The sequence below is a fragment of the Zalophus californianus genome, chromosome 5, assembly GCF_009762305.2.
Source record: "Zalophus californianus isolate mZalCal1 chromosome 5, mZalCal1.pri.v2, whole genome shotgun sequence".
Lineage (NCBI taxonomy): Eukaryota > Metazoa > Chordata > Mammalia > Carnivora > Otariidae > Zalophus > Zalophus californianus.
The window spans coordinates 11429081-11456732 of NC_045599.1; the positions used below are offsets into that span (position 1 = coordinate 11429081).

The 27652-nt window shown below is 36.8% G+C and overlaps 1 protein-coding gene across 2 annotated transcripts in view; it reads left to right on the top strand.

Annotated features, from left to right (window-relative positions):
• AP3S1 (adaptor related protein complex 3 subunit sigma 1) overlaps positions 1–27652 on the top strand; it is a 67040-nt gene that overhangs the window by 1534 nt on the left and 37854 nt on the right. For both annotated transcript variants that reach the window (XM_027604867.2, XM_027604866.2), the window contains exons 2-3: positions 17881–17972; positions 21456–21567. In XM_027604867.2, the coding sequence (XP_027460668.1) occupies positions 17881–17972; positions 21456–21567 (204 nt within the window). The remainder of the gene's footprint in view (positions 1–17880; positions 17973–21455; positions 21568–27652) is intronic.

The following is a 27652-nucleotide window of genomic DNA, read 5'->3' on the forward strand; positions in this document are numbered from 1 at the left end:
TAATGCTCTTGTTTACGAACTCGATGTCATTTTTTCACCCAGAATAAAATCATAGTTGATCCTTCTGAGTGGGAAGAAAAATGCCCTTCGCTGTAAATTGTTACCCATTTGCCTAAAATACAGTATTGGTCTTTATTGGAGGAATCTTTTTCTTAAAACCGTATTCCCTGGGTCATATGTTGGCAGTATAGAAAAAGTATTTTGCAATACTTTTTGGAAATCCAGGAATACATCTTTCTCTTGTCCAAAATGGAAGTAGAAGTACCTTTTACCTTTGCTTAGAGGTAGCAATGAAGGTTACTGTGGGAAGGCACTGATGCCTGGCATCACTGGCAATTCTCATGTCATTTTTGGCCATTGCGTTAGTGACAGTGTTACTGGGGACAGGGAGCTAAGAGGTGTAAAAAGAAGAATCTGGTGCTCACTGGACATGTAGAAGTGGTAATGCCAGGAACTGTATCTGTGCATTAGTCTTTCCTAAATTGGGTTTTGCCAACTATATATTTGTTTTTGTTGGTCAAGAGTACTGTAACATAACTTATTTCAGGGCAGAAATCTTTTCCATTCCTTTATGCCATCAGCCAGTTTGTCAGCATATATTCATTTCATGTCTACCATGTCCAGGCAGTGTTTTAAAATCTAGAAATGAACAAACATAACTTCTGGTCTTTCAGCAGGGGGATGGACAAAGCTAATAAGTAGTAGAATATATATATATACCATGTCAGATAGTAGTAAGTGCTGTGGAAAAAATAAAGTGGTGACAAGGGAGTGTGAGGATGACAATTTAAAATAGGATAGTCAAGTAAGTCCTCACTGAAAATCAGGTGACATTTGAGCAAAGACTTGAAGTAGGTTAAGAAAGCTAGCCTTGCAGGAATCTGAGGGTAGATCATTCCAGGCAGAGAGAGCAGCAGATGCAAAGGCCCTGAGGATGGAATGGCTGTTTGCAGATCCTGTCCTGTTTGAAGAACACCAAGAAACAGCATGGCCAAAGCAGACTATGTAAGGAAAGAGTATTTGGAAATGAGGTCTGTTTGTATAGGGCTTCAGAGTTATTCTATTCTCACTGCCTGGAATGCCCTTCCCTTGCATTGCCAAATGTCCAGATTTGACCTCTTGTTCCACATTTAACTCAAACATCACTTAAGCATTTCCTGAAGCTTTTTATTTTGCTGGATGACTCCTTTTGGTTCTTAGGATTTTATTTTTATCTTTATTATGGTACAGTATTCGGTTTCACAGTCTATAATTCCTTGGGGCATCCTATAGATTCCTTGAGAAGGAGGTATCATGTTTTAGATATATTTGTGTCACCCCTTGCAACCAACATTTGAGTTTTGAAGATAGAAAGCTCTCAAAAGTCTTTGCTTAATGTATTCATTATATTCTCCTAGCCTAATACGGAGTTTGGATTAGAAGTGACTTCCTAAGGCTCCTTCCACCTTTTAAAATTTTGTCCTTCATTAACTGGAGGTTTTAAGAATTCATGCCTTCAAGATAAAAGCAATGGTGGATAGCTGTTACTTCAGCTGTTTCTGTTTTAAGCTGAAGAAGTTTCTAAGAAGTATGTATTCAACAAGACTGACAGTTTTGAATGTAATTTATTAAGCAGCCCCTAAGGGTGTCATCCTGATAGGATGCTGAGATTTGATTCCAACAATAATGGTTTAGCACTAAGCAATTTGAAAACTGTTGAACCATTTGCCAACCAGTTGCCCTTATTGCATTGGATTTCCATTCCTCATTTATCCTTCTTTTTAAAAAAGAGTTTATTTATTATTTATTTTTTAGTAATCTCTACACCCAACATGGGGCTCCAGCTCCCAACCTGAGATCAAGAATCATGTGGTCTTCCAACTGAGCCAGCCAGGCACCCCGTCCTTCCTCTTAATACAACAATTTATATGTTCATCTTTACCCTTTAATAAGTGCAGATTTCTGTTTCCTGCTGTAATAGATTACTAGATTTTTTAGATTTGATTGTGCCTTCCAGCTGCTGTGAGGTGTGACATATATGAAGTCACACATCTATTTTGCTAAACTGAAGTTTTTGGTTCATTCTGCTAGAGTCAGATATTAAGAATTCAAAGGTGGACTCAGAATGTTGTCACCTCTTGTTTTTGCCCTCTATTTCCTTGAGCTATGACTGCAGAAGTTCAAGTGTTTTTTCTTGGTTTAACTGTTTCTTTAATTGATGGTTAGCCCCAGCAACTTGGCAACAGTAAACTTTAGTCTTTTAATATTTGCTTGGCAATATTTGTGTATTACCATAAAGAACTAATGAGGTGTATAGTTAATAAGCCAGATTTATTTTTACACAGTCATCAAACAAAACCCTTGGGTTTTGATTCCTTTGTTATTAATAAACCATGACATGTCACTATAAATAAAGTGAACATGTTTTTCTTTTTTATGAATTATAGTACTTGTTTCCACAGATACAAAAGATTGTGCATGTATAAAATGCGCTGTTCATACATGAGTTACAAACGGTTATATATATGAATTGCCTCAATTTTCTTATAAACTAAATCTGATTATTATTGTCAATTAAATGCAAGCCCTAGAAGGGACCGAAGATTGTTCTTTCCTTTTTTGAATTTGTTGACATAAAAAGCAAAAATTTATAAATATATGTAAGTTTTTTTTCCTTTTTAAATTTTTAAGAAAGATGCATCCATGTATACTAATATCTTTTCTTAGTGACTCCTGAGACAGACAGACAGTGTGGCAGATGGGATAGTTAAACTTCTTTTTATGATCAAAAGATAATTATAAACAGTTCTAAGGATTAAGGTGTTAACACATATTAACATATACTATTTGAGCTGTTTTGTTAAGAAGAGAATTCCAAATGATTGATTTCTTTCCATATTAATTAGGATGCTTTTGACTGCATAAATAAGGTTTTATGTAGCCTGACTTAAATTTGCTTGAAAAGAACCATATTAGGATACATAATAGGAAGTGCAGAATAGTAGATTCCAAAATTATTTGAGTCAGCAAATTAATGACTTCATCACAGATCCAGTTTCTTTCTCTGCCTTGCTCTTCCCAAAGTTGTTATTCAGAGGCTGGTTTCCTCCTTGAAATTAGTGGTAACCAATTCAGTCTATAAGCAGTGTGTGATCTGTCCCTGCCATCCTAGAGTATATCTTCCCCTTCAGTCTGGTTAGTTCTACCCAAGATTAAATAACAGCTTACACTAATCAGGACTCACCCTTGGAGCTGAGGGTGGACACGTGAATGAATTGAGTATTCTGTTGGAAAGGCGTAAGAGAGGAGTGGATGTTGGGTAGGCAAAGAGGTGTCACTGTTCCCTCTTGAGTAGTGCACATTATTTCTTTTGAATAGATATTATTATTTCTTCTCCCATAATTTTACATTGCTTCTGAGGTGGTTAATACCAGGAAACACATATTGATAATATGTGGTTCTGAACATGTACCACAAAAGATCTTAGTTCAAGGTATTCCTTATATCAAAGGGTCAGCGAAAAATTCATATTCTAGTATAATCATAATTTTTGTAGGAAGTATCCTTGAAGTCTTGCTTTTAAAAAATTAATATTAAACCTGTTGAAAATTGTAAAGAAAGAAATAAAATGTTTGGAATTACAGTGATGTTCGGTTTTCATGGAAAGGTTATAAATAAGACAATATTAGAGGTCATTCCTCTGCCTTTCAAAGAAGCAAAAGGCCTTGTGTAGGGTGGCTGTATTATGTTTCTTTAGTAAAGTTGTCGACTTTAAATTACTCAGTTTTTAAATACATTTTCTTTTTTGTGATTATGTGGAAAATATTTAAGTATTAAGATTGCTAAGGTCATCTGAATTTCACCATTCATAGTTAACTATTAACATTTATTGTATTTCCTCCCATAATGTCCCAGTGAAGAATATACACCTTTTAGGCATTAATAGCATAAAATGAATGCATTGAAAATGTTGGTGGATTTATAGAACATTTGTGGCTTTAAGATAACCAAATATGGGGGCGCCTGGGTGCTCAGTCGGTTGGGCATCTGCCTTCTGCCCAGGTCATGGTCCCAGAGTCCTGGGATCGAGCCCCATGTCGGGCTTCTTGCTCAGCGGGGAGCCTGCTTCTCCCTCTCTCTCTGCTCCCCTGCTCCTGCTCTCTGTCTATCTCAAAAACAAAAACAAAACAAAACAAATATGGTAACGTCTGGCTATTCTGTTGTTAAAATGTTTAAAAATACATTAATGTAAATAGCATTTAGTAATTTGCATTCATTGTTTTCTCTGTGTATGTCTTTCTTTTTCAAAATTGAACTTATATATGTGACCTGAGTGTATGAGGGCCCTTCTGTTTTCTCATCCCGAAGGGAAATCTTTGCTAATTTTCTTTGGGAAGTCAAAGAATTGTTTCTTGTCTCGAGCACTTGGAGTTGTCTTTGTACTTGTGAGTTGTGGATGTCTTCACCATTGCTGCTAAACCAAGGTGATTGTGAGTTGTAGTCCACCTAGAGGAGCCAGTCTTCTTCCAGCCTCTTGTCACATAAAACTCTCACATTGGGGTAAATTACACTTGTTTTTTCCTTGCCCATTCTGCCTTATCAGCCTTCCCCTTACCAAATCCTTTGAACTGAAATATAGATAGACAAATTTTTTTTTTTTTACAGAAAGATCACACAACTCTCAGAAGGCTATTGCAGGGTAGGAGGAATGAAGGTCAGCATTCTGGCTAATGGGTGGGAAGTTCTGAGACTTCAAGCGGAGGCACTTCTATATAGGGCTTTGAGAGGAGGCGGGGGGTCTTTTTGGATACTCCCTGACCTGTCTGTTGTACTCTCCTTTCTCTTGTGCCCAGCCCGTATTTCTTCCACAAATATTTAGTTTGTGTGGCCCTGTTCTAAAGCACAGGTAATGTTGTGATGACTAAGACAGATAACATCCCTGCACTACGAGTTTTACATTCTAGTGATAGGACATGGACAATAAACAAACTATGTATAAATTGTGACTAGCCTCCAGAAAAATGAAACAGTGATGAGGGAGAGAGACTATTAGATAAGAGCATCAAGGAAAGCCTCTTTCAGGATGTGATATTTAGGAAAAGAACCGAATGAGGTAAGGGAGTGTATGAGAACTGCTGAGGAAAGAATATTTCAGGCAGAAAATGGTGCAGGATCCCTCCAATGGGACCAAAGTAGGTGTTGAGGAATAGCAAGAAGGGCGCCTGAGTGGCTCAGTCATTAAGCATCTGCCTTCGGCTCAGGTCATGATCCCAGGGCTCTGGGATGGAGCCCCGCATCAGGCTCCCTGCTCCGTGGGGGGCCCGCTTCTCCCTCTGCCACTCCCCCTGCTTGTGTTCCCTCTCTCGCTGAGTCTCTCTCTGTCAAATAAATAAATAAAATCTTACAGAAATAAAAGATACATTTCACATGCTATAAAATTCACCCATTGAAAGTATACAGTTCAGTACAGTGTATTGTATTCACAGTTGTGCATATGACCATCACCATAATCTAAATTTAGAACATTTTCATCAAACCGGTTGAAACCTAGTACCCATTAACAGTCACTCCCCAGGTCCCACTACTTGAGCTCGTCAACTACACTCTGGATGCAACTGCCTTATCAGGTATATGATTTGCTTATATTTCTTTCTATTCTGGTTGTTGCCATTTTCTTGCTGATATCATTTGTAGCACAAAGATTCTTAATTTTGATGTCCGGTTTATTTTCTTTACTTGTGCTTTTGGTGCTATATCAAAGAAAGGTTTGTCTAATCCAAGGTCATGAAGATTAATACCTGTGTTTCCTTCCAAGAGTTTTGTAGTTTTAGTTCTTATGTTTAGGTCTATGATCCATTTTGAGTTAGTTTTATATATGACCTGAGGTAGGGATCTAACTTCATCCTTCTGCCTGTGGCTGTCTAATTTTCCCAGCACCATTTGTTGAAAAGACGACTGTTCTTTACTCATTGAGTTGTCTTGGTCTCTTACTCCAGCTACCCGCCCCGCCCCCCCCCCTCCAATTTTACCTTGTTCTTGAGTTCTCAGACCTTTCAGCTGCCACCATGGTTCAGACTCTCTCTTTAAATATTTTAAACTCAGTCTGTCACCTTCTCAGCTATGTGTTCTTTAAATTAAAAAAAAAAAATAGGGTCTTTGCCACTGAAACTGGGAGATAGTATAGTGGGTGGTAGTTTTAGAGTTTTAATAACAGCTACCATTTTTTGAGCACTTTATTGTGCTAAGCGGCTTTAATACATTTTTATACATTGTGAGGGAAGATACCAGAGGGTTTTTCTCTAAAGAAATTTAATGAAGGATCTGGGCCAAGTACTAATATTCTTTCTGCCACGTTTGGGATTTAAGGTAGCCCCATTCTCATTGCTTGTTCTCTATGCACTTGGGCTAAAGTGAGGCCTACTCACATAGCGTGAAGTCTCTGCAGACTTCCTGCTTAGGAATCTGGCAAAAAACCCACACTCACTGAATTTTCTTTGCTGGGACCTTTTCTTTTTCATGGTTTCTAAATGTTGGGGTGTTCTGAGGCTTAGCCTTCATACCTCTCTTACTTTTAATGAAAAGTTAACTAATTGTTTCTCATACATGCACCTTGCTGTCCTGATCCCATGCTTTTGTCTAGTTTTTTTTTTTAGCTTTGAATGCCATGCAACTTCATATTCTCTATTTGAATTTGTAAATTCTACTTATTCTGTAAGTCTCTTTCTAGACATCTGTCTCTTCTTTGAAGATGATGATCTTGCTATTGAAAATCACTGTTCCCCTTTACCTCTTGTAGTATGTTATTTGTATCATTCTTATGTCAGGAACTCATTGCTCTCTAACCTTTATTACAAAGCATCTATTTCTCTTTGGGAATATTAAAAAAGGCAAGATACAGAACACTAAATAAAAGTTTTAAATGGTTATATTCATTTTATTTCTTGTTTTAAGCTCTCAGAGAAAAGGATCTGTTTCTCTTTCATCTTGGAAATCCTTGATATTCTAGCATCTAGCAGAGACAGTGAGTGCATTTTTAGAAAAAATTCTCCGAGTGTGTGTGGGAGGGAGGGAGGAGGATTATGACATATTTACTATTTGACTAGAGGGACGTTTTGGTTTTAAAGTTACCTTTATGACATATGTATAAGAACAGGAAAGGAGGCGCGCCTGGGTGGCATCTGCCTTCGGCTCTGGTCATGATCTCAGGGTCCTGGGATTGAGCCCCACATCAGGGTCCGTGCTGGGCGGGAGCCTGCTTCTATCTCTGCCACTCCCCCTGCTTGTGTTCCTACTCTCGTTTTCTCTCTCTGTCAGAGAAATAAAATCTTAAAAAAAAGAAAAAAAAGAACAGGAAAGGAGCATAGGAAAAGAGAAACTTTTGTTAGTGGGTTACTGAGTGTTTAAAATTAATTTTCATTAATACATTAAGAGAAGTATTTATTTTCAGAGAAGTATTTAAAACAATAAAAGTTGTTGCCTTTATGTAACTCTAGTTGTCTTTAGACTGATGTAATCTAGGAGTTGTGACCAACTGAAATGTGTCTGTTGACTTCTGTGATGAAGCTATAGTGTTAGGAAATTGGTTCTGCCGGAAGCAAGCTCCAGGCTTCTTTATGAAAGCTATTAAATTAAATTGATTAATAAAGGGAAATTGTCTTATGTCAGCAGAGACTTGATTTGTTTAATCTTAGACTTTGGATGTTTGATTAAAATTGTAAGGCATTCTTTCTGATATTGATTTTCTTAGATGAGTATTGCTGGCGTTTTAAGAAAGGTGATTATGAATGCAGTCTTGAAGTTTATGTGAGAAATATTTTCACTGATAAAACATAGTTAAGATTTAGTTTACATAATCTGTAATTTGTTTATAAACAGTAACAGTGCAAAAAGGATAACTTTCCTTAAAAGAAAACTCCTTATGAGGTCTTTACACCTGTCATTAGAATTCTAGAGCTTATTTTATAGACAGTCCCAGGAATAGATGTTTTAAGTAAGTCATTGTTAATCCATGCTTATTATGTGCCAGGTATTGTTTTTAAGAGCTTTTTGTACTTGAACTCAATCCTCCCAACAACTGTACGAGGTAGATATTGTTGTTATTCATGCTATAAATGTTATGTTATTCAGGCACAGAGAGGGTAAGTTAACTTGTTCAAAGTCACAAATTTAATAAAGAGCATATCCAGGAACAGACCCATATAGTCTGGTTGCAGGTTCCATACTGTCCTCCCTTCCTTCTTTATTTTTACTTTGTTTAAAAAAGTTGTACAGACACATAGGTTAAAGGATCTCATAGTTCTTCTGTAAGGCTTATTATGAAAAATAACATTCTTTCATTTCCCCCTTCCCACAGGTAATTACTTTTAACTGATTACTCAGTATTTACATATCTCTAAATAATGTGCTTATTTTGCTGCCTGATTTTTTTTTTCAGTTGCTGGCATAATCTATTGACTTCTGCTATTGAAAATGTTTATTTAGCTCCCTACCCTCTCCTGCCCAGCATCTATATCCTTCCCAGTCTTCTCATTGTTATTTCATAATATTGGTTAGAGCAGTATCTGGTATTTTCATCAATTTCCTGTGTAAATGCTTTTCTCCCCTGAACCATGTTGTAAATTGTGCTTCGTTTTTTCTCTCCTCACGGTTTATTTTCCTTGGAAATAAACAATCGCCTTTTTCTTTGATCTAGCTTTTTATTTACTTATCACTAATTCACATCTTTGTCAGTTGTCTCAATCATATGCTTTCATCAGTTTCATGTTCCTGAAGAAATATCTTCTGGTATCTTTTGACTAGGCCCAATCTAGACCTGTTGGATGGCAAATGTCTCTGTTATCTTTGGAATATCGTTAGCCTGTTTTTTATATTGGACTTCCTGTTGCTTGATTGCATGATTTATTACCTTACTGAGGTGGAACACATCCTCCAGTAACTTCTTGAGAAAGGCCATAAGGAGGTAGATTATTTGAGACCTTGCTTGTCTGCAGAGGCTTACTGTAACTTCACATTGTCTGTCCTATAGAATTCTAGGTTGGAAATAACTTTCCCTCAGAATTTTGATGGCATTGCTTCATTACCTTTAGTTTCCAGTATTGCTATCAAAAAGCTTGAAGCAATTTTGAATACTTTTTCTTTGTGTATGATCTATTTGTAGTGTCCAGCAAGTACGTAGATTCTTGTTTTTCTGCAGTTTCTAAAGTGTCACAGACCCTTGCTCTGAGGCTGTTTTTATCAGTTGTGCTGAGTCTTTGACAAGCTCTTTTATTCTGGAAATTCTTTTTCTCTCTGCTTGAAAAATTTCTCCATTTTCTCTCTTCTCTTCTTTTTCTCTCTTTCTCCCTTCTCTTCTCTTTTCTGTCATTTTGCCCTTTGGCTCTATTTTGTGGTTGACTTGTTTACCAACTTTATTTTCCAGTGTTTTCCCTGAGTTAGAAAATTTCTCCTTAAATTTTTAACCTCCATGAGCTCCCTTTAAAATTTCTGAATGTTGTTATTTTATAGTATGCTGTTCTTGTTTTATAGTTGCAATTTCTTTATTACTTCTCTGGTACTAATGATAAATATTTTAAAATTTTCTCTGCCCTACTTGGTTTATTTTCTCTGAGTTACTTTCACTCTGTATTTTGTCTTTATGTGAGAGCTGTCTTCAGATGTCCAGTAATCCGTGATTGCTCCTGTCTTAAGGGTAGCATTCTAAAAGCTACTTAGAAGCTCTGAATCCATGATCAGGAGTTGCCTGTATGAGCTGTACTTGAGAGTAGCGGGCTAGGCAGCTTAGCTGGTGTAAAAATGGCAATTGCTGTTAACAATCCCCCAAATCTTAGTGGCTTAACACAATAAAAGTTTATTTTTCACATAAAGTCCAATATTGGTGATCCTGATGAGCTAGAAACATCTTTGTAGGCATTTGGTTGTTCTTGAGGAAGGGATCAAAGGAACTTCTACATCTAGTTAACATGGGAGATCATGCAGGAGTTTTTATATTTTTAACAACCAGTTCACTGGGGAGGAAAAAGCTGTAATTTGTAGCATTTGCTGCATGGTGTCAGTACTCCCATGATGGCCAGTTTTCATGCTGTCAACATTGTGTCACAGAACGCAGAACTGGGAAGAGATAACACAGTTGTCTTTCAGTTGTGGCAGCTCAGTTCCATCGCAACTACCATCCACATTCCACTGGCCAGAAGCTGTTTGGGTGGGTCTACATTAATTCAAGGAAAAATGAAAAATATTGTTGAATTATGTGTCTGGGGAGTAAAGGAACTACATTCTGGTGAGCAAATAACAGATTCTGCCATTGTTGGAACTCCCAATGTCATTATCTTTAGATCTAGGTAGAGTTCCTAGAGAAGTTTGTGCCAGGTTCCTGCCTAGAGGGTGAAGAAGGCCTGGCTTAGGTATTCTGGGAACTGACTGAGAAAAGGGCTTGCATCAGGTATGTGTACATTTTCCTAAATTCCCTGTTTTCAGTACGGTGTCTGTATTTGCTTTTTACAGATTTTATTTCTTTGACAGAGACAGAGCACAAGCAAGGGGGTATGGCAGAGACAGAGGGAGAGGGAGAAGCAGACTTCCCACTGAGCAGGGAGCCTGATGCAGGGCTCCATTCCAGGACCCCGGGATCATGAGCTGAGCCGAGGGCAGACACTTAACTGACTGAGCCACCCAGGCGCCCTTGTATTTTCTTTTTATTGCCTAGTGGCTTAAAACAGTACAAACTTGTTATCATACAGCTGTGAGTTAAAGTCTAATATGGGATTTACTGGGCTAAAATCAACATATCATCAACACTGCATCCCTTTCTGAAGGCTCTAGGAGAGAATCCATTTCCTTGCCTTTTCCAGCTCCCAGAGGCTGCCTGCATTCTTTGGCTCTTGGCCCTCTTCCTCCATCATCATAACCAACTGAATGGCATCTCTTTGATTATTCTCTGGTCACATCTTCCTCTGACCACAGCCCAGGAAAGGCTCTCCGATTTTAAGGAGCCATATGATTAGCTTAGGTCCAATGAGATAATCTGGGATAATCTTCCCGACTCGATGTCATTACTTAATCACCCCTGCAAAGGCCTCTTTGTCACGTAAGGGGATATATTCATAGGTTCCAGAGATTAGGATGTTGTCATCCTTTGGTAGCCATTATTATGCCTACCATAGTACCCCTTGCTCTCCAAAGACCCTCTCTTTTATCTACTCCTTGAAATATGTTTACACATTTTTCTTGGGAACGACAGAGGGAATTTAGTTGTCCTTCTACCTCTGAAGCAGTCCTCCTTATTTTATACTTCTCTTTTCATCTTCTCTTCCGGAAGTACCTAAAACACCAATTCTTGAGCCTTTGGCTATTTTAGGATACAGATTGGGTTAGTTCTTGGGCTTCCCTTTCACCAATTTGAGGTTAAGTTTTCTGAGATTTTCTTAATACTTGACCCCTCATTCAGCCACTTACTAAATTTTGTTGCCCTGTGTTCTTTCTCATTTTCCTCATCCTTGTGGTTTATGCCCTTAAAAAAAAAAAGGAAAAAGGAAAAAATTTTGATACTGTTTTAGCTGGGGTTTGAGAAGGCCACAAAAATAGATGTTTTTGTGCATTTAATCTACTGTCTTAATTAGAGTAGAGCTCATACCTTTAACTACTACACCATAATGCTTTCCTTTATTGCCCCCCCCTTTCAGAGAGTGTCATGTAACCCTGATGTTTGAAAATATAAATGAATGTGGATCCCATCTTCTACATTCGATATTCATTTATTCAGTGTACTTATATTGGCAACTCTATGCCAGCCATTCTGTTCAGCATTTCAGATTTAAAGAGGATTTGGAAGGGGTCAGAGTCTAATAGAATTCAGTTATCTACAAAGGAAATTTGAGCACACTGTTAGAAGTATATGTTAGGAATAGAAACAGTACCACGGAAGCGCTGAGGAAGAAGGAACTAACTTTTTCTGGGAAAGTAAGAGGAGACTTGACAAACCATCGTGTTTGAGCTGAGTCTTAAAAGGCTATTGCTACGACGTGGATGGAACTGGAGGGTGTTATGCTGAGTGAAATAAGTCAATCAGAGAAAGACATGTATCATATGACCTCACTGATATGAGGAATTCTTAATCTCAGGAAACAAACTGAGGGTTGCTGGGGTGGTGGGGGGTGGGAGGGATGGGGTGGCTGGGTGATAGACATTGGGGAGGGTGCTATGGTGAGTGCTGTGAATTGTGTAAGACTGTTGAATCACAGATCTGTACCTCTGAAACAAATAGTACAATGTATGTTAAAAAAAAAAAAAGAAGATATTAGGAGGGGAAGGATGAAGGGGGGGAAATCAGAGGGGGAGACAAACCATGAGAGACTATGGACTCTGAGAAACAAACTGAGGGTTCTAGAGGGGAGGGGGTGGGGGGATGGGTTAGCCTGGTGATGGGTATTAAGGAGGGCACGTTCTGCGTGGAGCACGGGGTGTTATACACAATGAATCATGGAATACTACATCCAAAACTAATCATGTAATGTATGGTGATTAACATAACGATAAAATTTTTTAAAAAAGCCTGTTGCTAGATAATGGGGTGAGAGAGTAGGAAAATAGAAAGAGAGTGCATAGTGAGAGGTTCAGTGCGGTTAAAGTGGATTGTGTAGGAGAGAAGAAATAGATGATGAAAGCTCAGAGATAGGTCAGGATATGGTTTTGGAAGGTTTTGTTTATGGCCTGGTAGGGAGTTTGGATGTTAAGTCAGACGGAAACCAGAGGACTTTAAGAAAGGAAGTAACAAATGCTGTTATTTAGGAAGTAATTCTGGTGACATGGGTGAGATGGTTTGGAGTGGAGAGACAGGTGGCAGAGTTAATATTTAGGTGGTTCTTATAGTATTTGGGTAAGAGTAAGAATCTGAGTTGAGATATTATCTTTGAATCCAGGTTTACAGTTGTTTCTGCATTTGAATTAACAGGGCTTGGTGACCCAATAGACATGGGAAGTCAAAGGAAAGAAATCATCAAGATTTTGGCTTAAGAGACAGGATGAATGGTAATCCCATTAAATGAGATTAGAAATATAGTAATAAAAATGGGTTTTGTTAAGAGGTACAAACTTCTAGTTAGAGTAAATAGGTCACGGAGATGAAAAGTACAGCCTACGGAATGTGGTCAGTAACATGGTAATGATGTTGAGTTGTGACAGATGGTGACTACACTTACTGTGCTGAGTGTTGAACAATGTATGGAATTGTCAAATCACTTTTTGTATACTTGAAACTAATATAACATTGTATGTCCGTTACACTTGTATTTAAAAAAGAAAGAAAAACATTTTAGAAGAAATGGGATGTTTTTGGTCTTTCACGTGTAAGTTTTAATATCACTTCATGGATTATAACTGGGAATGTCTGTAAGCTGGAAATACCTATTACCAACTCAGAAAAGAAAATAGGCTTCTCTTAAGCACTAGGGGTAGAGGAGAATGAAAGATTAGGGAGATAGCATGGTCAAAGTCACAAGGGGAAGTGAGGTCATCCAAGGGACACTGTTTAGCTCTGGATGAAGACTAGAAGGAGGTGGTGGAGATAGATGATCAAGCAAACCTAAGAAAGGAAGAGGGCAGCCGTCTGATACAGTGCTCTTTCTTCCTTCCTCCCTCCCTCTTTGGAATATTTTTATGAACTATTGAATAGATACAAAATAAATGTATATATTGAATATCTGTAAGATATAGGAACTAATACTTGTAATTGCTGTGTGTTCACTCTCCCTTTTCAAAAAAAAATTACCAGTACCCTTGAAGTCTTTCTGCACCTCTCATAATTCTATCCTGTTCTCTCTGTACTTAAGAGACACCACCCCCTTGAATTTTTAAAAATCATTGTCATTTTTGTTTTATCACATTTTTGTCCTCAAACAGTTCACTGTTTAGTTTTACATATTTTTGAACTTTTAAAAAGTAGAATCATAGTATTTATATTCTTCTGTGACTTGATTTAAGAAAAAATTCAACACTTCTAAGATCATTACTGGTGTTTTATATAGTTTTAGTCATTCACTTTCATTGCTCTGTGATATTCCATGCAGGAATGAAACACAGTTTATTTATACATTTTTATATTGATGGACGTTTTACATTGTAAGTTTTTTGCTGTTAGGAACAGTGCTGCTATAAGCATTCTTGTAAACATCTTTTTGAATTTCTTTAGGGTGTAACTAGGAGTTGAATGGATACCTTTGTCCTTGGGTATGTTCATGTTTGGCTTTACTAGGAAATGCTGGTGTGCTTCCAGAAGTGGTTGTACCAATTTACAGTTCTAATATTCTTTGTTGCTCCATATTCTTGCCAATACTTGATATTGTTAGACGTATTTATATATCTTCACTGATAGTTAAGTATACTTAATGTTGTCAATCGTAGTTTTTAACTAGTAGGGTTTTTTTCTTTTTTCTTTTTCTTTTTCTCCTGTATGAAGTCAAACATCTTTCATAGTTTATTTACCATTCTGATTTCCTTTTCTTGATGACTTCCTAAATTCTGTTTTGCCGAGTCATTTTTATTTTGAGATGTTTATCTTTTTCTTACTGACATCGAAGTGTTTTTTATATATATTGGGTGCTATTTCTTTGCCAGTTTTTATGTACTGCAGCTATATTCTTTGTGTTTATAGCTCTCATTTCTTTTTCTGGTGTCTTTTGAGCGTCAGGAATGCTTGCTTTGGTGTGATCAAATTTGCCGGTCTTTTTCTTTATGGTTAGCCTTACTTTGTGTCTTATTTAAAAGTCTAGCATTATTACAAGGTCATAAAGATATTTTCCTATTATATTTTTAAAGCTTTATAGTTTGAGCATTGACATTCATTTTAAACCATCCTGAGTGATTTTTTTAGTATAATGTCAGAGGTCTAAGTTTATTGTAATTAAAACGGAACAAAAACAACAATTTTTATTCTGGTACCATTCACGGAAATGTCCTTCCTTTCCGTACTGTTCTATAATGCCTACTCCACGTTTTAAATTTAATTACCTTGTATTTGTGTGGGTGTGTGTATGGTTCAGTTCCATTAGTCAGTTTCCCTATTTCTGCCTCACTATCATGTTATCTTAATTACTGTGGCTTTATAATAATTCTTACCTGCTCAGCAGGTCCTCTTACATTCTACTCAAGAGTGTCTTGTCATTCTTGTCTTCTGATTTAATATATATGTTTTGGAATCAGATTCAGGTTAAGTTTCTCTTTCTATCTGTTGGGATTTTGATTAGAATTACCTCGATCCTTCAGAGCATTTTAGAGAAATTGAGTATCTTCATAATACTGAGTCATTCAATCTATAATCACTGCATTTTTCCATTTACTGAACTCTTCTTTAATTTTTTTCAGTAAAGTTTTGTATTTTCTCCATAGAAGTCTTGAATGTTTTTGTTTCAGTTATTCCTAGGCACTGCGTGTTTTTTGATGGTACTGTATGTGGTATCTTTTAAAAATTTTATCTTCCATCTGACAGTTGGAGAAGTTTAGAATTGCAACAGTTTTGTGTGCTGGCTCTATCTTGTTATATCTATTAATTTTAACACATTTGTATAAATTGTATTAGATTTCTACATGGAAAATCTTGAGGTCTGTGAATGACAGTTTTATTTCTTTCAAATTCTTTTATCTCTTATTTATTTTTCTTGTTTTTCTTGTACTGATGACAGCTGATATGGCACTGAATAGGAAAACCATTGTCAGTTAACCTATCTTGTTTCTGATCTTAAAAGGAAGGAACTGTTTAAACATATTGTGAATATGTTTGGAAAAGGTGTTTTTTGGATAGTCTTAATTGGAGAAAGTTCTCTTTTTTTAATTTGCCAAGAGTTTTTTTTCTTTTTATTCAAGAATTGATGTTCAGTTTTATCAGATGCTTTTTCTGCATCTATTCAAGTGACCTATGTTTTCTCCCTCAATCTGTTAATGTAGAGAATTACATCAATCTGTTTTCTAATAATAAATCAACCTGACATTACCTGAACAAACCCATTTAGGTCATGATGTCTTAGTTTTTTTAAATATTTTTGTATCTATGCTTTTTGGTAAGATTGGCCTGCAGTGTTCATTTCTCATACATTCCTTGTCTGATTTTGTGTCAGTGTTAGCCTCAGAAAATGAATTGAGGATGTTAATTCTTTATCTGTGCTTTGGAAGAGTTCTGTAAGATTGGAATGATCTGTTTCTTGAATCATTGGACACATTTGGTGTTAAAGCCATCAGGGCTTGATTTATTTTTGGTGGAGAGATTTAAAATTATTCTTTATCCTCTTTATGATAATAGGATTATTAAAGTTTTTCTCTTTCTCCTTGGGACCATTTTATTATTTTTTTTCTTTTTTTTAGGAATTTTGCCACTATGAGAAGAAACTGTCTTCAAGCCAGGAACAGAGCATTCGCCAGAAACCAGCTATGCTGGCACTTTGTTTTTTATTTAAAAAATTTTTTTTTAATGCTGGCACTTTGCTTCTGGAATCTTGAAAACAAATTTGTTAGTTAAGCCACCTAGTCTGTGGTATTTTGTTATGGTAGCCCGAGCTAAGATACCTTCTCTTTTTCATATTAAGTTTTTGAGACTCCTAAAAAAAAAAAAAAAAAGTTTTTGAGACTCCTTCATATTTATGGATGTAATTTACTTTAATTTTTATTTGTTACAGGATTCCATTATGTGAATATACCATAATTTATCGATTCTGTGATTGGTAGACCTTTGGGCAAGTTTAGCTTTTTTTGTTGTTACAGTGCCTTGATGTACATTCTTCTACACGCCTCTTGGTACACAGTTTATTATGTATGTGTAATTGCCAATATTCTCTTGTTTTTAATCTTCAAAAACAGTGGTGGTTTTATATGGCTTAGTATAGTATCTAGAGGTGGAGATGCTGGATTATAAAACTTTTCTCGAGTGATGATACCATTTACCCTTCCACTTGGTGGGATGAGTTTCTTTGGCTCCACATCTTTGTCTGCATGTGATATTGTCAGACATTTACACTTTGCTAACGTGATGCATGTGGAGTTATTTCACTGTTACTTGAATTGGTAGTTCACCAGCGAGGTGTAACATCTTTTCATTTTTTTAGGAGGGGAGGGGCAGCTGGAGAGGAAGAGAGAGAATCTGAAGCAGGCTCCAGGCTCAGCACGGAGCCTGAGGTGGGGCTCACTCTCAAGACCCTGAGATCATGACCTGAGCTGAAACCAAGAGTCAGACACTTAACTGACTGAGCCCCCCACGCCCCCCATGTGTTTTCATTTGTTTATGGACCATCATATTTCCTTCCCTGTGAAATTCCTATTTGTGATTGTGCCCAGTTTTCTATTGCAGTGTTTGAGAAGCTGACTCTTTTTTACTGGGATGTAAACTGCTTGGTGAATTTGATACTTATTGAGCAAACTTTTGGTTTTAGGCTATGCTTGTATGACTAATAAGGATGGACTCATCTCAGTTTGTATTTAAACTTAATTGGAAGCTCTAAACTTCTGTATTTTCCTTCCAATAAAATATGGATTAGCTACATGAATCATTTATAACTTCACCTCTCTGTTTCAGTTTACTCGTGTAAAACAATGGCCTTTGACTAGGTAATATCTAGGGTCCCTTTTACTAGTGTCTTTAATTCATCTGTCTAATATTTTTCTTCTTGGTTTTTGGAATTTAGAAATGTTAGTTTTATGTAGTAGCAAACTATAACATGTTGGTCTTGTTTTGTTTTTGTTTTTTGTTTTTACATCGAAAAATGATGGGTTTTGTTTCTGTGAGATGTGTTATGTTAGCTCTCCAAGGACCTCTCTCATTGATGAATTTCCCTGACAGATATTACTGCCTTTTATTTTAAAATTCTTAAAATGCTGTTAAACCTAGAAATTTAATCCTAACATATATAAATTATTCTTTCTCAGAGTGAAGATACACAACAGCAAATCATCAGGGAGACATTCCATTTGGTATCTAAGAGAGATGAAAATGTTTGTAATTTCCTAGAAGGAGGATTGTAAGTAAAGCATTTCATGGACATTCTAATCTTTGACTATATGATTAAAATATATACTGTTTAATTGGTTATGGTAAAAATTTCCTAATTTTGATGAATTAGATTAGGAGATTAATTATCACCTATGTTAGCTATAAATCTAACTTAAAGAATTTTTTTTAAGATATGCAGTCTTTCTTTTTCTTAAAAATGTTACAGAAGCGTTTTATGTAAAGGTTGTATATTCATATGGCAAAAATTCAAACATTTCAGAGACATGTAAAATTAATTATAAACTAACTCTCCCTCTCCTGACTTTAGTCTTTCTCACTTTCTTGTGTATCCTTCTAGAAAATTAATTTTTCATTGACTAACATATAAAAGTATAACCTTAAAAAATTTTACTTACAGGATCACACTAGGTATGCTGGTCTGCATGTTGCTCATTTTCACTTAATATTTTTAAAAGTTTTGCATATAAACACATTTAGAGCTATACCTCATTCTTTTTAATGACTAGAGAGTATTCCTTGGGGTAAATGGACCTGTTCATAAAAATTTATATTACATTCTTTATTTTATTACTATAAATGAGACTGAAATCTGCTTTTCAAATAAATATCTGTGTGCATGTATATATATTTATATATAAGAATATCTGTATATAGGTAGAGTTCAGCTAATAGAGTTTCTATTTTTAAAATGAATAAATACAAATTAGTTATAATTAGCTTGCCAACTATTTTAAATAAATACTTTTAAATTAGTGGGTTCCATGAAAACATTTTGCTCTCAAATAGTTTTATTAATGTATCTGCTTGTGTTTATGTAATCAATTTCTTAATATTTCTTCATTGACAAGTTCAAAAACTAAACTTTGGTGAGCCCCGTTATAAAAAATTACATATGAAGCAGAAAGACCTATACTTTTCTGTATTTTAATGTGTATGATGTATATTATGAAAAATAGTTTGGATAATAGAAAATTCATTCTTACTTGACCATAAATTACTGTTTATCATGTAGAAAGTTTATGTGCATTTCTTAAAGGGTTGTATCATGCTGCAGTTCCATTTGCAAATACATACTTACAATTTATAAATTTTGCTATTAACTCCAGAACTCCCAATTTAAGAGTTGAGACAGATGTACCTGCTTTGTGTTTTGTATTTTAATTGTACTTTATTTCTTTTTTTTTAAAGATTTTATTTATTTATTTGAGAGAGAGAGAATGAGAGATAGAAAGCACGAGAGGGAAGAGGGTCAGAGGGAGAGGCAGACTCCCTGCTGAGCAGGAAGCCCGATGTGGGACTAGATCCCGGGACTCCAGGATCATGACCTGAGCCGAAGGCAGTTGCTTAACCAACTGAGCCACCCAGGCGCCCCTGTACTTTATTTCCGTCACACTTCTGCAGGAGTTGAGTTTTGCCATTACCACTTTTCTTCATCTTAGCATTTTAACCTCTCATAGGGAACTTGTCACCCAGCACAACGCATCGTATGTGGTGGTCATGTAAGAACCTGGCTCTTCTAAGCAGGGCATTGTGTGAACTAGAAATTAGGGCTTAAATTCGTGATCATTCTTTTCTGGGCTTACAAAAAGTAGAAGGCAAACATTGCATCAGAGATGAGGCTACACATCTGATTCAGTCCTAGTTTTGTGACTAACTAGCTGGTTTTTTTGGTCAGGTCACTTAACTTCTTGTACCTCAGTTTTCCGCCCTATAATATGAAATATTTAAAGTAAGAGGAGTTCCAAAACTCTGTGGTTTTATATGGTATATTGTGTTCCATACAAGAATTTGAATCACTATTTATCAGTAATGCACTATAGTTTGAAGATAAAATTACATTTTAAAAGGCAAAGTATGTACTTGTCATGTATTAAATCTTTGCTTTCTTTTAATGGCATTGATAGTCATTTTGAAACTTACAGTTTTCAATAGTTTGGTCTTCTTTTACAGTAGAGCCGAACAAAAGTTTAAGATAATCACTAAATTGCTGATTCAGAATGAACTGAATCCTGCTGTTAGTGCGCTTTTTTGTGGCTTTCCAGGAACAATCGGGATCATAGTCTATAAAAATCATCTCAAAGATTCTTTAAATTGCACATACATATTTTTAATTGAATATCTTTTCTAGAAATATGTCTAACATAGTAGTAATTTTAATTCTTGTCAAAAATCATTTCCACTTTTGCTATAAGAAGACATGAAAGAAGTGGGTACTTACAGAAGTTGTTTCTCTGAACCTGTAAATTCAGTGTTAGTTTTATGGAGTTAAGAAATAGGTGTTATTTTCCTGTCTTGTTTGAGTCTTCACTTAACTTTGATGATATTTGGCCTTGATTTTTATTTTATATTAGCGTTAAAAGTCTTTTGAGAAGGTAAACTAATTATTGTAAATGTAACCGTGAAATAGCTAAACTAGAAAAATATAAGATGTTTGGAATGAGTCCTAAATTATTTTTAAAATGCTGACATTCCAGTCAGTGTAAATAAAAATATTTGATGAAAGAATTGAGTATTTCTTATCTCAATTTTTTGCATTTATATTTCAAAATAAAATGTATTTTTGGAGGAGATTTTGATGGTAAATTTCTCTAAAACTTAAGAAATGTCATTCTTTTTTTTTTTCTCCCTCGTTGGTAGTCAGTCTTAAGCTGTATAACTTACAGTGACTTATGGAGTTAAATCTAATAAGCACTTAAAAATGCCCTCTGACCTGGTTCCTGCCTACTTCTGTTTGTTTACTAATATTTTCTTGTCCACGCACCCTCTTTCTCTTCCTTGGACATACATATTTTGTTCCTGATGACCTGGCCTTTTTATTAGCTGGCACCTTTGCCTGAAATGCTCTTCTCTAAATTTTTTCTTAGGCTAACTCCTTATCATTAGTGCTCAGCCTAAATGTCACTCTTAACCCATCTTAGGTAGCAAATCCATCAGTACAGCAGCATCCTTTTTTCAATTTCTGTGTAGTGCCTTCTACCCTGATCATTTTTTCTTATTTATTTGTTTACTGTTCCTTACCCACTATCAGTACCTGGCAAATGGTGGGTACTCAGTAGATAGTTTAACGAATTAATGAACTAAAAGTAAGCACCAGCTTCTTTTATTTGTCATCTCTGAAGAAAACAGCCCTGTTAATTCACTAAGTCTCTAAGTTCACTTGAATGCTATACCTTTATTTATTTTTTTTAAATATTTATTTGAGAGAGAGTGAGAGAGAGAAAGCACAAGAGGGGGAAGGGTCAGAGGGAGAAGCAGACTCCCCGCTGGTCAGGGAGCCTGACGCGGGGCTCAATCCCAGGACTCCGGGATCATGTCCTGAGCCGAAGGCAGATGCTTAACTGACTGAGCCACCCACACACCCGAATGCTACACCTTTAAATGCTATGCCCAAACATCTTATGAAAGGTTTTAAACAAATTATCAGTTTGCTTGAGGTAATGAAAATGTGTTTCATTTTATTCCTATAACGTTCCAATTTTCTGTCATTTAGGTTAATTGGAGGATCTGACAACAAACTGATTTATAGACATTATGCAACATTATATTTTGTCTTCTGTGTGGATTCTTCAGAAAGTGAACTTGGCATTTTAGATCTAATTCAAGTAAGTTAACACTGTCTTAATAACAGTTGTGGCTTTATATATTTTAAAACTTGTATGTTCTAAATTTTCTGAAATGATGTTCTGTTTGGTAAGAAATAAATTGTTCCATAGTAGATAGTGGATGAGTAAAACAGGGTCAAGGGAGACACTAAACACATAGGCAAATTTAATCTGATTAAGATTAATCACAGCTGATTTCATCATGCCCTTTTTTCCTGTTCATGTAAGTCACACAAAAAGTCCAGGATGCATGGATCTCTTACCATGTGCATCCAAATCTGATCCCCAGACCCACGCCTCCCTGCCTCCCAAAAATCTTTCATAATGTCCGTGGAACTCAAGGTCAGTCATAAGCAAAGTCCTCTTTATCTTCATCCTCTTTGTTAATATTGCCTTCACTTTTTTGCTTTAAATTGAGTCGGGCTTCCCTACTGACACTACCTATAACCATCTCAGGTAGTGGCAGTTTTCCTGCCTTTCTTCATAATTGCTGAGCCTTGAGGTGTTTGCTTCTCATTGCTTTTTCCAGACCATTCTCTCTTTTAAAGTGCCTCCAAACTTAATTTCTTGTTTGTAAACTGTACCACCTTCTACCCACCCTGTTTGAGTAATCTCTCATCCCCACCTCCTATTTATTGGGGATTTTGTCAAAAACTTTCAAAGGTCTGAGATTTACCCTCCTTGCAAGCTACTTGCACATTAACTACCACAGTGTCATGGATGCTGGCAGAAGACAGGAGACTTCTGGGTTGGAATCAAAGGACTTATTCCAAATAGCACAAGCAGTAGACACAGTAACAACATTTGCTTACTACACTGGTTCCCCAAGTCCCAATTTCTACAGTCACCCAAGGGTGACTTGAAGAGGGCCAGGTGATACCTGTACCCACAGTGGATTGAGTTCTAGGAGAGGAACTGGAATCTTTTATATTGGACACAAATTATGTCTGCCCATGTCCTGGAGGAAAAGCATATCTTCCATGGGTGTAGATAAACCTACTGTTTGCTTTGCAGAGAGATACTCTATTTTTCAGGGCTGTTTGCTTATACAAGCTTGCTTGCAAAGGCAGTCTGCAGTGATGGCAGCCTGCACCTCTGCTCACGTGATGTGCAGAACTGGCAGACTCATGGGGAACTGTCTCCTAACAGATTATAGTCTTAGTTCACTGGCACTCACTCCATACTCCTCGTGTTCTCTAATTCTCGGTGATTTCAATATTCAGTATTCATGGGGAGAATTCTTCTAGTACCCTGGTGTCTTCAGACCTGGAATTCCTCTTCACTGTATTTTTGCCCTCTGTTCCACCTCGCTCATTTCTAGACCTTGTTTTTATCCAAACTGCCATCCCTCCGTAGTCTCAATTACACAGTTTCCCCTCTGTCTACCGCCTCTTATCTTTCCATATCACAATTTCTGTTACTCCACTAATTCCTTGAGCCTGTTGGGACCTTCAGTCTTTCGAATCTAGCATTTTTTTCGCTGTCCCTCATCCTCCTGCTGTCTTACTTTCCTTTCCCAGCCTGAATTCCAATGGCAGTCACGGTAATCATAGTCTTGTAGACACTCAGCTCCTTCCTTGTACCCATACTTCTAAATGTACTTAGAGAAAAAAAGAGTAACCGGACTACAGGTCTCCCCTTATATTTATGATCTCTGACCTCAATGAGTCCTTAGTGCTCCCCAGTAACCCTATTTCCCTGGTCCATCCCCCTCCCAGACTCCTAGACAACTGCTTTCTCCTTCCTCAAACCTCTGACGCTTCTAGCATCTTGCTTCCTCCTTCAGTGAGAGAACTGAAGCCGTCAGAAGAGAACTTCACCCACTTACGTACTGGTCTCTTCCTCGTGGCTCTGGCAGTTCTCCCTCTTTCTTCTGTATCCTTTTTCCTCTCGCTTCCCGGTCATTCCTCTAGCTGCTGTATGTTCTCCCATCTTAAGACCTGTCCTTCCCTCTCCAGCCGCTGCCTCGTTTCTTTCCCTCCCTTTCTGTCAGAATGCCTTTAAAAAAAAAAAAGTCTGTACACACTGTCTCAAGTATTTCTTCTCCCATTCGCTCTTAAACACACTCCTTTCAGGTTTTCCACTCTGTTGTTACTGAATCCAAAGGTTCTCATCAGTCCTTCTTTATTTGATTAAGATTCTTAATTCATCTCTTCACGAAATACTTGCTTCCCCTGGCTTCTAGGACGCCGTACTTGCCTGGTTTTCTTGGACCTCTTCAGTTGCTTCATTCCAGTATTGTGGTCTCTCTTAACTCTTCTTCAGCGGCCTGGCGGGGATACAGGATCTGACCGCATGCTGTTCTCTGCACTGCCGTGACCACGTTGGTCCAAGCCACCACCAGCTCTCGCCTGGACTCTTCCAGCAGTTTCCCGACTGTTCTCCCTGCATCCACTATCTTTTCCTTTCATCGTTTCTGAGTAAAACAGCCAGTGATACTGTTGAAATAGGTCATAACTCACATTCTCAGTTCTTCAGTGGCTTCCCTTCTCGCTCAAAGTAAAAGCCAACTTCCTTACACGTGACCCATGAGGCCCCACAAGCTCTGAGTCCCCTCCCTACTACACTCTGCTTATCTCACTTCATCTTCTGCTCCTTACCCTTTTGCTCCAGCCCCAGTGTCCTGCTTGCTGTTTCTCAGATACATCAGGCATGCTTCTCCCTCAGAGCCTTTGTATTTGCTGGTCTTTGTACCTAGATTGTTCTTCTGTTTGGTGTTCCCATCGTTCCTTAGCTCCATCATTCTTTCAGGTCTTGACCTGGATGTCATCTTTCAATATGGTTTTCTTTGGTCCTTTCTAGAAATGTTCCCTCTCTGACATAGTCTAACTCCTTTCTTGCTTTTAAAGTTTCTTTTCCTTAGTACCTATCACCACCTAACATACTATATACTTGACTTAGTTTATCTTGTTTATGGTCATTTACCCTTACAAGAGTATAAGCTCATTGAGGGCCGGGTTTTTTTATTTTGTTCACTGGTTTATCCCCAGGGCATAGAAAGGCACCTGGCATGTAGTAGGCCTTTAACATACAATTGTTGAATGAATGTATTTAGTGCCTAATATTTAGCATTCTATGTAAAATAACTGACAACAAAACCTAAACGCTGAGTAGAAGCAGGAGAATTAGTTAGAAAAATAAAATATAGTTGCCACATGCTAATAATACTTTGTTTTGTGTTTTTATCTGAGCACTGGTTACATTGGTGGAAATCATGAAGCTCTGTATACACTTGAGATTTTTGTGCTTTCTGTTTGTGATATTTCCATAAAAAGTTAACAAATTAATTCTGACACAATAAACAAATGTAACTGCTACAAATAGTTGTATGGGGTTAAGATTATCATGAGGGAATGCTCTGCACTTGTTTCTTTCTCTTTCTTGACCCCAGACAGGGCAAAACCAGGCACATGGTGTAGGCACGTTGTAGCAGATTGGAGAAAGATGCACATAAAAAGGAAGCTTTTTGTCCCAAGCAAGTTTCGTGGTTCTGAAATCAGCAAGAAGGGGAATGCTTTGAGATCTAGTTAGTATGATGGAGTAAATGAGGAATTAAAGCAGAAGACTTTGGTAGTAATGCTGAGTACCAAAGCATAGAAATAGTAAAAGTGGCTAGATTAAGGCTTTTGGCATCAAATGTTAATAATGAAAAGAAAAAGACAAGTGATAAATGGAGCTATTAATATGCCAGATTACTCTCAATCTATAATTCTTAAACTAGGTTTTGAGGAGGAGGTAGGTATCTGAACTACATGAAACCACAAAGTATGAATAGATAAAGAAGATGTGCTATATATACACAATGGAATATTACTCAGCCATCAAAAAACTGAGATCTTGTCATTTGCAGTGAGGTGGATGGAACTAGAGGGTATTATGCTAAGCGAAATAAGACAGTCAGAGGACAGTTGTCATAGATCTCACTGATATGTGGAATTCAAGAAACAAAACAGAGGATCATGGGGAAGAGAGGAAAAAATAAAACAGGACAAAACCAGAGAGGGAGACAAACCATAAGAGACTTAATCATAGGAAACAAACTGAGGGTTTCTGGAGGGGAGGAAGATGGGGGGATGGGGTAACTGGGTGATACCCATTAAGGAGGGCACGTGATGTAATGAACACTGGTTGTTATATAAGACTGATGAATCATTAACCTCTACCTCTGAAACCAATAATACATTATATGTTAATTAATTGAATTTAAATTAAAAAAATAAATAAATGAAAAAATTAAAAGGGAGAAATTCTTTACAAAAAGCTGGATCTTTATTCAGGTCCTCCTAGTCCTTAATTATTAAAACTTCCCTAAAACCGAGTCATATGGGGCACCTGTGTGGCTCAGTCGTTGGGCATCTGCCTTTGGCTCAGGTCATGATCCCAGGGTCCTGGGATGGAGCCCCACGTTGGGCTCCCTGCTCGGCGGGGAGCCTGCTTCTCCCTCTCCCACTCGCCCTGCTTGTGTTCCCTCTCTTGCTGTCTGTGTCTCTCAAATAAATAAAATCTTAAAAAAAACGAGTCACATGACTGGAAATCCACATGCATGAACCCCATGAATAAATTAAAAAAAAAAACCCACAAAGTAATCATAGCAGACATTCTTGCTATGTTTTTCATTGTTTAATTGGTGGTGAGAAAATAGTACCTTTAAGATAAACACATATATATATATTAAGATAAACATGTATTATGAGGTAGAAGAGAAATTTTTATAATATTTATACCTGTAGGAGGAGACATCAAAGAAATTTTGAGTTTGAGGTGAATATGCCTCACGATCCCATGGATAGATATTCTCTTCCTGAGGCCTCCTTGAGAAACACTGCTAAGCTGTGTTTTGTTTTCCCAAAGGCTTTTCTAGTAAAGAAAGAGAAGCAAACTTTTTACTTAAGTATAGATTAGTAACAGTTAAGGGTTGATCAGAACCCTATATTGCATCCTTCTATCTTTGTTCATTAACACATTTTTTGGTTTATCCCATGTAAGTAGTAGTTAATTCATTGCACTATTATTTCATAGGAGCTTTGTGTTTTTTACAAAATAGTTTTTTAATATGAAACTGCCTTCTGTTTCTCTCTCAATTATCCACTACTGAAGAGAGTGGTGGGCGTATACTTTATTTTCTGAGCTAGCTACTAATGTTACAGGAGGAAAAAAAGAAAAGTAATCTGTTCAAAATGCACTCTGCATTGAAGAGAAAGATTTCATTTAAGAAAGACTAAAGCAAATGTGAATTTTCCTCAAGACAAATTGGCAGTATTTTATGCTTGTATCGCGGGATTTAAGCCATTGTTAATGATTATTTTTTGATGCTGTGGGTGATTTTAATGGTGATGATAGCAGATGGTGTAGTTGTTACATCTCAGAAGAGAATTACATGGGGAGTTGTCAAAGAACAAATATCCTACACTGTATCTGAAGTAGATTTTATCATGTGTTTGTGGAAAGTGGAAACTAGGTCTTGTGTTTTGTAAAACGTGTTAGCCGTTGCTGTTCAAATGTTGATAACTGGTCTTGATGCTGGGTGAGACACAGAAAAGAGGATTTCAGGAGAATTGTGTCATCTTCCATTACTAATGTAGGCTAGAAGTCTTTTTATAAGAAGATGCAATTGAGTTGTCCTATGTTGATATATCATGTCATAAAAAAAGTTCTGTAATTTACCTTGCACGGACTAATTCTACCACTATCACAAACACGTTGGAAGTTCTGTAGTTGCTGTCTCCCCTGCGACCACCATAGATCATTCAGTACTTACAAGAGAGTGCTGAGCATGCCTGAGTCAGTCACTCTAAAAATACTGGTCTAATGAACAAAGATGGAAGGGACTAGCTCATTGTTTCTGCTTTGGTTTCATGAAACAGCTAATCAGAGCTTATTTAGAACTGATTTTCTTGCTTTGTCCATCTTCTAGCTTTGAGGAAGGCAAGTATAATGTAAAAAGTAGAAGCGGAAAATAATAAAGCAAGAGAGTTTAGATCAAAACCTCTTGGCCTTGCATTTCTTTAAAGAATGGATCAAGAGAACTTAAACATCAATATATAATTAATAAACATATGTTAAGTTTGCTTTTTTTTGAGCATTG